This window comes from Podarcis pityusensis (genome assembly GCF_964106645.2).
Source record: "Podarcis pityusensis genome assembly, chromosome: 1".
Classification (NCBI taxonomy): Eukaryota; Metazoa; Chordata; class Lepidosauria; order Squamata; family Lacertidae; genus Podarcis; species Podarcis pityusensis.
Window position 1 is genome coordinate 94,277,349 of NC_138028.1, and position 13,399 is coordinate 94,290,747.

General features: G+C 44.8%; 1 protein-coding gene across 1 annotated transcript in view; it reads right to left on the reverse strand.

The window, feature by feature from the left end:
- SNX4 (sorting nexin 4) overlaps positions 1-13,399 on the reverse strand; it is a gene marked incomplete at its 5' end in the record, with an annotated part of 35,849 nt that overhangs the window by 17,943 nt on the left and 4,507 nt on the right. Inside the window, 3 exons of the mRNA XM_081008437.1 lie at positions 1,840-1,989; positions 3,336-3,474; positions 7,947-8,065. Coding sequence (XP_080864563.1) covers positions 1,840-1,989; positions 3,336-3,474; positions 7,947-8,065 — 408 coding nt within the window. The remainder of the gene's footprint in view (positions 1-1,839; positions 1,990-3,335; positions 3,475-7,946; positions 8,066-13,399) is intronic.

The window sequence follows — 13,399 nt, forward strand, 5'->3', positions numbered from 1 at the left end:
GGGTATTTACCAGTCTGGTATAAGAGCCAGGATATGTATTACTTCCTTCATTATTCTCATAAAACACATTCTAGCAATGCCTGTTCAGAAATCTGAAGGCTCTCTGGTGGCTCCATGCAAAAAACGAGTCACACTCAGAAAGAGAAGAGTTAATGGCCAGTTCTGATATTTTTATTTTAAAAGATTTATCAACTGCTCACATTCCAAAAATATCACAGTAGTGTACAGAAAACTATTGCTCTATCCAGTTACTTCTGTGGCTGTTAATCTTTCCCACTTCACCCTTTTCCCAACAGCTAGAAAAGACCAGTCACCAGAAAAATAACAGAGCAGGCTAGCAGCCCTCCTTTTTCAGTTATGACATCGAGACACTTCAGCTTTGCCTACAGGGCAAATGCAATAAACAATCCTGAAAATCTTTCAACAGGCAGGACTGGACAGCTATTTATATGGATTTGATATACTACAGAACAAGATGAAAATGGGGCACTTCCATTACTCAAATTCAACTATCAAAAGCCTACAGTAGATTTTTCTTGTTACATTATCCTGCCCAATACACTGCTGGGCATCAAGCAATGGCTTTTCCCACCTGACTTGTCCCACCCTCCAACCCTAGGAGACGTTTTCAGACTATGACTTTAAGAACAGGAGAAGCAGCTGAGAAGAGAAACGAGGACTTAAGGTATTTTAAAAAAACAAAACAAAAAACCCCAACAATTTTATAAGTTATGTGTCTTTGTTTTTCAATTTGATCCTTTTTACATGGCTTTGTATGTACTGTGGCATTTTATGCAGTGTGACTTGCTGTTTTTAAATTGACTATAGTTTAGTAATTATTTATTGTAATTGTTAGTGAATTTCTGTTTTTTATTTGCTGATATTTAATTTTATTGTTTTCTATTGCATTCTAATGGATTACTGAATATTACTTTATTTGATATACGTTGTTTATTTTAAATTTATGTTTTCATTATGACTTTTTTGTTATAAGATCTTTGTTGCATATTTTCTTCAGCTTGTAAACCGCTTTGTGTATAGCAGTATAGAAAGAGGGTATACAAATTAAAGGTGAAATGAAACAAAGTTATCTCCTTTCCAAAAAGTCCAGGAAACTTTCAGAAGCAGCACTCCAGTATGTCCATGTAGTATCACTTACGTACTGCTTGATGTCTGCTTGATGGTCAGAAGAAGCCATTTCCAGCACAACAGAAGAGAGGCAACAGAGGCCAACAGCAGGTGAACAAGGCCTGACAGATTTCATTAACCGTATCCAGTAATCAGTTTATGAGTTGAAGTGCATTACACTAATGTTTATTTTTCAATTAAACTGAAGGATCAAATCCAAGCAACTAGGGGAATAAAACATCTATCCCCTAAAAGTGGACTGGAAAATAAACCAGTAAACAACATGAACATGAGTAGAAGTAATATTACATGCTTTAAACAAAAAACAGGCTTCTATTCGATGTCTATAGTTGTTGGATCTCAGACAGAGCAATGCAGATATTTGCCCTGTACTGTATTAGACCACTGGTCCACTTAACTCAGTATTGCCATTAGTGCAGGGCTGAGAAAGAGTCCTGCATGAAGTCCCAAATATCTGTTCTAGTCAGTGTAGACTCTACACTAACTGGCAACAGATTTCCAGAACTTCACACAGGTGTTTCCTACTCAAAGAGAAGCCACTAATTGAATCTAGAACCTTTTGCAAGCAAAGCATGCACTCTGTCATTGAGTTACAGCCCCACAATTCTTACATAATCTGATGCATTTATCATGAATTAGAATTAAGGTGGGAAAGTTTTTTTAAAAATCCTGCAGACAGAATTAAGGTACCTTGGTTAAAAATGCATTAAAAATCTTCTCCTGACAAAGAATGGGATGTGAAGCCACCCGCAAAAGGAAGTTTTCCAAGCCAATTCTTCTTCTTTCCACAAAATCTGGATCCATGTTATCTGCTGCTAGCTTATGCCAAACAAACTCTGCCTGTGAAACAAGGGGATGTGTTAAGAGCATGATTGTGTATACTTCACACTAACATGTTTTCCATTTCTACAAATTATGTGAATTAAGTATATAAGCAGCTATGTTTGCTTTACATAATTTATTCTGGGGCAAAGGCACAGAAACCTTATGCTCTGGTGACTGAAAATGCTGCTACAGTTCAGTTCCTCCGTCTTGAAATTTCACTAGGCACTGCCCATACTTGTGTAAACATATCTTCACAACGTTCTGAGGTCAGCAGCTTTTTGGGGATCCTGGGTATATTTGGAATGTTGAGTGTGTGCTTTGAGAACCACATCTTCTGGCTGCTTCTCTCCCTACTAACCCAGGTCTCTCTTACATTCATATATATGCCCCAGAAAGAGAGAAAGCACACACACAACACTTGTTTTCCCATGTGGTTTGGGTAAAAGCTGGATCTAGTAGTACTGCGTGATCTTACATGGAGTCCACCCAAAAACCACCAAATTAAGGTTTATGTTGGTAGACAGCAAAATAAAAATAGGTGTCAGTAATAAAACAATAATGATGCAAGGCATGAGTGATCATTATTATCATTATTTTACATTAGATGACAACAAAGCCACCATCAAATCACAGAATACATCTACAGTCATATATCTGACCTATGAGTTGATGGTGATTTTGAGATAATTCCTAGTAAAACTGAGGATCTGTGCTGTGGATCTGCATTTTTGCACCACAGCAGCACTGAAAAGCACTGGATCCATGTTTTTTTACAGCTTGGTCAATGGAAACAGAAATCATGTGTGATATAATGGTGGTCTGATGAGAAACTTATAAAAAATAATAATACAAGAGGATCAGTTTTACTAGATCCAATGTATGTACATGTGTCCCCCCCCCCTTTGATTCCTGTGGCACCCCTGGTTTCTCCATTTTTCTCACCTGCTTCCCATACTGCTCCCCTTTCCCTCCTAACTCCCACAGATTACCAAGCTTTGTGTTCAATTCCTGATCTAAGCATTAAAAAGCACATAAAGCTGAAAAAGGAAGTGGGAAATAGTGTTGCTCTTCCAACTTCTTCATTTAGCCATATGTACTTTTAGAATAAAACACAGTACCCATCCACACCACATGACAAAAGGGGGCAGAAAGCATGTCTATATATGGTAGTGGGGAGGCACAGAGGTTTTGCCAGGGAAAATTTACAAGGGTATCATTGTTCCCATGGACTCCACACTGGCAACCCCAAAAGGCTGCTTTAAAAAAAAAACCAGCTTAGTACAATACTGGATGAATAGTGTGGATATTGCGTCAAGAAAGATGGAAAAACAGAATGAGATGAAGTTGCAACATTTTCTTACCCTTTTTTCTGGCAAAGGTGGCACAATAACATGTGGGTAGTTAACTAGCAAATAATTCCTCAACAATTCAAATTCACTGTATCGCCTCCAAAGAGAATCTGGGGGAGAACATTGCCCTTCAGCCTGCGACTCCACAGCCCTGAAAGACATCAGATCATAATTTTGAAGAGAGAATGCTAAAGATCAGTACAAGATCTTAGTCTTCAAGCTATACACAATTTGCTAAGAAATGTTATTTTGTGGGTTTTGCAATGGCCTTTATAGAGATACTATATGGGGTTCTGAACTGTGAGAAAACAAATAATGCCAAAGATTCCAACTGTGACGTTTCACTGGTATTGCTATATGAACCTTTTAAAAATGCAGTGGTCATTCTCACCTTACTAAGTGCTTCTGGCCATTTTTGTATATCCGCTGTACTTACTTCATTTAAAATGTTTCTATATTTTAGTGCAAGATTGAGTTGTGAAACAGTGTACGTATACATAAAGCAAGAAGTACCATAAGCTGGAACAGAAACAACTATAATGATATGCACCATGTTAAATATTCACCTAAAATGTTACTGAGGTTCCATGCCTATGAGATAACATACATATATCAGGATATGTACACCCTTGGCTACTATTGGGAACTGACATAAAGCCAGCAGGGAAAGCAAAGGAATATGGAAAATGCAAATTTTGGCTTTGCTAGCATGACCAGCCAAAAATGGTAAGCACTTGAGTTAAATATATAAAATGGATGGCATCCAATGCCGTGAAAGTATGCTCAGACACAATGGGAATTCTGCCTCACTTTCCTCCCTACTGCTGTCCTGTAACAGACTCTCCTGTCATTGCAGTAAATACAATGAAGAGACAGTGGGAACCTATATCTGTGGTCTTGCTTGGTACTTTTATTTATTAACAAAAGCATAGGTTCAGAAAGAGAGATTAAAATGGAAGGCTGAGATTCTGCACTACAATGGAGACAAGGTAGGGAAAATTGCAGGTATTTTTATTCTTGAAGAATATTTTTCCATCTGGCTGCATTAAGTGGTCATAAAATATCACTAATGTGAGAATACTTCTCCCCAGGAGGTTTACTCCACAAAAGGAAGTTAAACCCACAAAAGGTACTCATTATGCTGAATGCCTTCATCATCATTTGATTCTTGGAGCCACATTATAAACTTTATCTCTAAACACAAGTTCTGCAATCCCTGCCTCAATTAAGATGATAATCACTTGCTGACATTTGGTCTAACTTTTCAATTTATTATTGGTTTTGAAACATTACGATGCTTGTCAAGTGTTCTGACAAGAAAACCATATGCTTTCCCACTTAATAAAGCAGTAACAATGGTCCTTGCCATGAGCTGAAGCAAAATGCCTGGGGGGAAAGTTAAGGAAAAGGTTATACCTCTGAATTTCCACCATTTAATGGTGTAAGTGATTAAGATACTGAATTACTCTAAACCCACATTTATTTACCTTAGTGAGAAATGCCAAACTGAACCAATGGGTGGAGAAGATCCGTCAATTCTCATTGCTATATAAAACTATCTATCTGAAAATGGGCCGTTAAACAGAAAGAACCTATAAATTAGTAAAACACAAGAAGGACATTGTTTATTTCCCAATTTAAAAAACCACCTTTTGACTGGATGACTTACATGGTTAGGCTTGGTTCACACACTTTTAATACAAGTTTACAAATGAATTATTTAATGTTGAGAAGGGGCACAGGCATATTACCATTATTCCATGAGAATAAAAGTTACGTTTTGCCGAATACTTAGCCAAATGATTGTATTTGTGTGCCTTTCTCCAAAGAAGAATATATTTAAGGGATCCAGTAGTCCAACAGCTATTTAAAATCCTTCTAGACCAGCATCCTGGTAAATATTATAGGTGCCCAAAATTATTTGAATATGAAATACAGAAAAGGATTATTTGACTGCTAAAGCAGACAGATAAGCAATGAATAAAGGATAATGCAGCAGGTCCTTCCCACCTTAGGATCAGTGTTTTTTACCTACTCATAAATCTCTTTTCTCTTCCTTGCTCCACTGAAGTTGTGAAAAGGCTGGCATATCAAAGGAAATGATAAGAGCTGTCCAATTCGCTACTTGAATTAGGAAGAACTTAAGTACTTAGTAAGATATTTGAAAGGCAGTCCAATATAATAAACTCCATACTTTAACATAAGAAGAGGAATTTTACATTGACAAATAGGTTGCACACAACTGTAATCTAGAGGTGTCAAGCAACATGCTTTTGTAAACTTTGTTTAAAAAAAAAAGCCAAACCCAATACTCCTCATTTCTAACACACAAACAATTCAATACACTATAACCATTTCTGCCACACTGTTTATGCTTGCCCCATTGCTCTATATACAAAGCCAAGCACACACCAAAAGTGATGTATAAATAACGAACAGCAGCAGTATGGGAAAACAAGATGTGTATTATACCCTGTAGAACAATTACAACTTGTTTCATTTCCTTAATGTTCCAACAGTCAAGAGACTATCCTAGAACCCTTTGGCATGGGGAGGGTCTACTGGGAAGCCCATTTGAGACCACTGGATGTAAGTTCTCAATTTTTACTGCCAACCATGTCTCTTTCAGTCCTTATTACTTACTATTAAGCAAGTCTTCAAACCTCCTCTTCCCCTAGGATAGTTTTTATTTCACAGATTTATCTGAAGATGATTTAATAAAGTTACCAGCAAGACCAGGGAATCAGCAAAACAGCTACAATTGTCCCTCTGGGAACTGCACATCTGTACTAAGCAATGACTTAGATTAGCATTATGTGTGAACTGCATCATTGTCAGCGTTCAAGTTAGCAATTCTCTTATACAGATAGATCCTTTTAACTAGTCCTGTTCTGACCCAATGTGCAGATCACTTGTAATAAAGACAGCTTGTTAATATTTTTTGGATTGTTAAAAAACAAGTCCACAGAACTTGAATTCTCATTTAGATTTTGTTATTTTAATTGATTTTAATTTAATTTTTATTTTGGTGTTTTAAATCGCAGCAAATCTAGCCTCTCTAACTGCACAGAGCTAGCAAAGGGCACATGTTACTTAAGAAATTCTTAATATGTTTAAATTCAAATAACTTGGAACCTTAACAGATCAATCCTGTCTACTCAGCAGCAAGTCCTGCTGAGTTCAATAAAGCCTACTTCCAGGTAAGTGGATTTAGGATAGAAGTCTAAGTGATTACTCATGAAACACTGGGAACTCAGCAACTGCAGATAGGAAGCATCATGACCACATTTACTATTAGGGGAAGGCTGGAGAATCTTTTTCCTGCTGCGGCTACATTCCCTCAGTGATTATGTGCCAGGAATCTTACACCAGCAGTGGGCAGGACAGAAGCCAGTGACAAGTGGTACTAGAGCAAAAGTAGACATGACTGTTCCTTTTCTCTCTCTTTGTGCCCACCTCTTCTCCCACCTCCCTCTCCCCTGTCACCCTCCAGCCTGCCCCCAGTCACCCTCCTTGCCACACATAAGAAATTAGTGCAAGGGATACATGAAATTAAGCTGAAGGTCAAAAATTGCCTGTCCCTGTATTAGACAAATAAGGGATCTTATTTTAAAACTGAAAAATCCACAAGTTACTGATTTAACCCATTCTCATTCAAAGCAAAACTTATCCACACTACATTTTTCTGAGTATATCAACTTTAGTAAATTTAACCTAGCTTTGGAGGTTTATTTTTTAGTGATGGAGATACAATGGGCTGATCACCATATATTGATTTTATAGTATCATCCAGCACTGAACTTCAAGAAACAAACAAACAAACAAACAAACAAACAAACAAACAAGAAAGGACTCTCTTGTTTCCAGCAGTCAGAATTAGCCACTGCTCTCGATCTCCAGTTCAAAATAATCTTAGATAAGCAAAGCTGATACAAAATTCATTTATAATAAGGGCTTAAGCAATTCACCAATATTGCTAATTAATAAGATATGAGTAAATAATGTTTGAGATGCTGTAGAAAGGGGAAAACCCTACCATCTGCACCACAGTGTAGCTAAAAGGTCAACAGGGTAGCAAGGCAGTTTTTTCAGCAGATGAACAGGACTATTAGGATTGAAAACAATAGTCTAGAACGCTCATTTTATTGAACAGAGAAAAATAGTACCTGTGTATTATTTGCAAAAAAATAAATAAAGCTGTGTTAGAGAGGGTGCTACAGTAAGCCTGAACAGCTTGGTTAATAATGTACAAAGGGCCACAACAGTCAACCAACATTTATATGCAAATGCTTCCAGAATGCGTGGTCAGCTAGCTATGTTGAGCTTATATATGGCTACTGATACTAGCATTTTGAATTCTTGTCAGTAGAGTAACTAAACAAGAAGAGACACAAAGATTAAATCTATACAATCTATTTCAGAATACTAAAGAATTCTGTGGAATACATACAACCCTCGGCTCATAGATTCACCTACAAGTAGGCTAATATGAATTGTCCTTCAAGTATATGTTTCCGTAGTCATCCAAAAGCAGCCATAGAATACTGCAATGTAACTGGCCCTTAAATTACTGGAGAAGAGCCAATCAGATAACTAACCTTGGTTGAATGCTCTTTTACCCACCTTGTTTCCACGAGGTAAGCAGTGTAAGTTTCCTGCATGTTCATGGCATTCCGTCCAGTCCGTTTCTCTGCTTCTGCAACACTAATTTCTATTTTCTTCAATAAGCAATCTTCCATCATCTTTTTACGAAGAGAGAGAGAGAGAGAGAGAGGATATTAGTAAGCATTGCACAAGACAAAAACAACTATCAACTCCTTTTGAATTCTGATTCTTCAAAAGGGCAGAGAACAATTTAGTTTCGTACTCTTCATTGGTGCCAACAATATGAAGGGGGAGGTAGGCTGTATGCCAGAGCCGCCTTCTACTTTCTGGATCCAGCACATATTCAATTCCTGGAATAGCCAGGCTAACTTCCTGGTGAAGGAATGGCCGTGTAAGTATAGGTCATTAAGGTAACAAAGGAAGTGACTTTGTGGTAATCGGAGAAGCAAGACCCTCTTGGGGTATTAATGCTGTGAGCCCCTCCATAGTAGGCCCAGGTTGCATATATGTGTAAATAAACCATATATCATAAAGACACTAGAGTCTCTACTGTACCTCATTCTGAAGGAATCAAGAACCCTGGGTAAGTGTGTAGAACCTGTGGAATCTCATACCACCCAAGAGATTGGGGTAGTGTGCAACAGATTGTTAGACTCTAACCCTAACATTATAGTCTTATTCTTCTGCTTTAACTATATCAGAAAAACTGCCATAGTACCTGTCAGAGCTGCTTCCAGATCCTAGCTCACAGAGGATCACGCTAGCCAGCGATCATTAAATAAAAGTCTTTATTGAGTTACAGTTTCCATTCTCAAGCTGCTGCGTGCAACTCTACGTCTCATGGTTAGATCGGCGAAGCTCCATCTGAGTCTCCGCCCTTTGTACACCAACTTAATATCCTAGCCTTGCTCCACCTTTTCCGCCTGACTGTTCTTCTCTGGGTCCCTCTGCCCCCCGGGGTCTCTTCCTTCCGGGATTCCTCTGACGCTGACGCTGACCCCCCTGACTCTTCTCCCTCCTTTCGGCGGGCTTTAGGACCTGGCTCCCTTTCCGGGCTGCCTACTGCGCCACCTTCCTGTGCATTTGAACTTGGTGCGCGCGCCCAACCTTCCACCTTCCGTCTGACCGTTTCTTCGCTCCCCGATGGAGGTGTGGCCACTCCTGACTCGTGCCCTCCCCCCTGTTGTGAGCTGCCAGCGCTTGACCCCTGGCGCCCTTCCTCTTCCCTGCTCTCTGGCGGTGACGCTGGTCCCGATTTCCAACTGCTCCCCTCTGAGTCCCCTCTGGCTTTATCTTCCTGGGGTGTCCCCCTAGGCTCCCCCCTTGCCCTGGCCACTGGTGCTCCTTTCTGTGAATCTTCTGATTCACTGGAAAGACTCGGAGATCTCGGGTCGTCGTCATCACTCATCTTTTCTTCTGCCTCCTCCCCCTCGCTCTCTGTTTCCTCCCTTGCTCTTGCCTCTGCTCCTGAACCCCTGACATCCATCCCCCCCTCGAAGCCCCCTCTTCCCCCCTCCCCTCCTTCCGGTGCGGGATCTGGGTGCTGCTGTGTCAGGGGGACGAATGTCGGATACAGTTCGCTTCCCGTGTCGGGCCGCCATCCGAAGTCTTCCGGTTCTTCCTCCCTGCTCTCGTTGACGACGGTCACCTCCGCTTCCATCTCTGTGCCGCCGTGCTCGAAACCCGGGTCGTCCCCGAAAACGTCCATGTCCGTCTCTCCCTCGTTGCCTTCTGGAGACGTTGCTCGTCCTGGACCCTCCAGCCACCTTCTGCGGAACTGCTCCTCTGGTCGATCATCCCACCAATACGAGGGTTCTGAAGCAGATCCCGAGGGTGACCCCTCCGGGGAACGGGCGTCTCGTGTCGGTTCCTCGTCCGAGTCGAACCCCCGGAACGTGCTGGCTGAAAGCGTGGGCGTGAAAAGCCAGTCGTCGAAAAAGTCTGCTGGCATTGGCCTATGTGGGAAGAGGGCATGAAACTCTTCTTTGAGCAGAGGTTCGTCTAAAGCGTAGCCCGGCACCCAGCTGTTGGCACTGGCCGGGGTGCCCTCCTTGGCGAGAAGGTATTCTACCCCCTCTTCCCCCCATCTGGAGTCCAAAATCTCCGTGACTTCGTTGATGCGCTCCTCCTGTGCCACTCCCCCTTGCCCGGTTCTCTCTCGAAGCGGACCCGGTGCCGTTCCTGGTTCCTGAAACCTGTGAGGTGCCTTGTAGGGAGTGAGCACCGATCTGTGGAACACCGGATGCATTCTGGAACCCTCCGGAAGAGCCAGCCTGAAAGCCACCGGGTTGACCTGTTCTTCGACTTGGTAGGGCCCCAGTTGTTTATGCCCTAGTTTCTTCTTCGCCAACGACCTGGCCGGCACTGCGTGGGCTGCTAACCAGACCCAGTCTCCCACATGGATCTCTTCGCCAACCCTTCTGTGTTTGTCCGCTTGTACCTTGTATGCGTGTTTAGCCAGCTCCAGGTGCCGCCGCAGCTGATCGTGGACCTCCTGTAACTCCGACGCGAACGCATCTGCTGTCTGCGGCTCCCCCTCCCCCATTCTTTCCAGTCCCGGGAAGGTTCTGGGGTGCCTCCCGTTGTTGGCGAAGAACGGCGTGACCCCCGTGGACACGTGCTTCGTGTTGTTGTAGGCGAACTCGGCGAGAGGCAGGTAATCCACCCACGTCGCAGGCTGTTGATTCGCATAACATCTCAGGTACTGCTGCATGATGGCATTGACCCGCTCCGCTTGCCCGTTGGTCTGCGGGTGTCTAGCCGACGCCAGGTTGATCTTGACGTTCAGGAAGCCCATCAGCCTCTGCCAGAAGTTCGAGATGAACTGTCGCCCTCGGTCGGACAGAATAGACCGCGGCAGACCGTGAACCTTGAACACATGGTCTATGAACAGTTTGGCGGTTTGTTCCGCCGTGGCCACCTTCGCACACGGAATGAAATGTGCCATCTTGGAGAACAAGTCCACCACCACCAGCACAGCCGTCTTGCCCCTCGAGCTGGGCAGATCCGTGACAAAGTCCAGGGCCACTCTCTCCCATGGTTCGAACGGAGTTTGCAGCGGTTCCAGCAGTCCGGCCGGCGGTCTGTGCACTGGTTTGGCCCTCTGGCAGGTGTCACACCTCGCCACGTAGTCCGCGACTTCCCCTCTCATTCCGGGCCACCAGAAGTCTCTGGCTACTAATTCCACCGTCTTCTCCTTGCCAAAGTGCCCGGCAGTGGGCGCGTCGTGCAGCTGCTGCAGTACCTTGGCGCGAAGTTCGTCTCCCGGCACGTAGATGGCCCCTTTACGGATGAGCAAACCATCTCGCAGCTGGAACTCGTCGGTCGCTGCCGTGCCCCTGTGCACCTCTGCCATCTTTGCTTGCGCGAAGGAGTCATCCTGCAACGCTCGTCGCACCGCATCCAGGTCAACTGTTGCCGCCGCGCACGCCCACACTGTCGGTGCGAAGATGTGCATGGCGGCCGCTGGCGTTGCCTCCTCCAGATACTGTGGCTTACGGGAGAGAGCATCCGCCATGATGTTGGTGTCCCCCGGGACATATTCTATTCGGAAGTCGAAATTCGCAAAGAACTCAGCCCAACGTATCTGCCTCTGGTTCAGGAACTGTGCCGTGCGCCAGTGCTCTAGATTCTTGTGGTCCGTGCAGACCTGCACCGTGTGCTTGGCGCCGATCAGGAAGTGCCTCCACGCTTTGAACGCTGCATGAATGGCCAGCAACTCCCTGTCCCAGATGGTGTAGTTCTGTTCGGACTTGCTGAGCTTCCTTGAATAAAACGCTCCCGGCCTCCAAACCCCCTGCGGGTCTTTCTGCAGCAGGACTGCTCCCACGGCTCTGTCTGAAGCGTCTGTCTCCACCCTCATCGGCCTGCTGGGGTTGACATGAAGCAGCTGCTCTTCCGACGCGAAGAGACGCTTGAGTGCCTGAAAGGACTGCTCCGCCTGCTCTGTCCAGATGAACTTCTTTTTCTTGGAGCTGAGCGTATCCGTGATGGCCGCTGTCTGCATCGCAAAGCCTTTGATAAACTTGCGATAGAAGTTCGCGAAGCCGACAAACCGTTGGACCTCCTTCCGGTTGCGTGGGCTTTTCCAATCCAACACTGCTCGGACCTTGGCGCTGTCCATGGCGAGCCCTTTATCAGACAACTTGTAGCCCAGGAAATCCACCTCCGTCACGTCGAATTGGCACTTCTCCAGCTTGGCGTAAAGCCTATGTTGCTGTAGCCTGCTCAGCACTTCCTTGACGTGTCTGTCATGCTCCTGCTGCGATTCCGAAAAGATCAGGATGTCATCCAAGAAACAGACGCACGTCTTGTAGAGGAGCCCCGCCAACACGTGATGCATGAAAGCTTGAAAAACGTGGGAGCCATTTTGCAATCCAAAAGGCATAACTCTATATTCGTAGGTGCCCAGGGGCGTGAACATGGCTGTCTTCCACTCATCTCCTTCCCGCATGCGAATGAGGTTGTATGCCCCTCGCAGGTCCAACTTGGTGAACACTCTGCCCTTCCGTACCTTTGCGAGGAGGTCGTCGATTCGGGGCATGGGGAAGTCCGATGGCTTGGTCACACTGTTCAAGATGCGAAAGTCCACTACAAGTCTTTTTTGGGGCGTGTCCCGCTTCTTAACAAAGAATACCGGACTGCCCCCCGCTGCCTTGGACTCTCGGATGAAACCGCGCTCCAAATTATGATCTATGAACTCTTTGAGTTCCTGCAGTTCGTCCTCAGACATGGAATACAGCTTCCCTTTGGGCAGCGCCGCCCCCGGCAGCAGGTCAATTTTGCAGTCATATGGTCTGTGGGGGGGTAGCCTGTCTGCCTCCTTCTCGCAGAAAACCTCCAAAAATTCCGCGTACTTGTGGGGAACCGCTTGCAGCGTGCCTAGCTGCAGCTGTGACTCCTCTTCCCCTCCTTCCTGCCTGGGCACGATGCAGTGTTCAGCGCAAAAGGAAGAGCTGAAGGTCAGCTGCCTCTGGTACCAAGCCAGCGTCGGGCTGTGCTTGTCCAGCCAACTCATGCCCAATACAATGGGCGTGTCCGATAGTTGAGTGACATTGAAGCTGATGATTTCCCTGTGATTCCCAAGTCGCATCACCATTGGTGGCGTCTGCTTCACCACTTGCCCCCCTAGCAGCTCCCTGCCATCCACCGTGACAACCTGCAGGGGCAGCGTGGCAGGCAGCAACTGTATAGCGTGCCGGTCGACAAAGTCCTGCCCTATAAAGTCCGCATTGCTTCCGGAGTCAATGGTGATTGGCACGTCCATGGTGATTCCATTGGGCAGCTGGAGCGACGCGGTGAGCTTCACTACCGGTTTGGGCGGGAGGGGGTCCATGGGCTGTAAAATCTCTGGGGACTGCTTCACTGACACGTCTGGCTGGGCCCCAGTGCCTCTTCTTCCAACCAGACTCCTTCGTTTCCCTGCTGTGGTTGTCCTTGCTGCGTTGCTGCAGTTACCATTGCTGAGGCTG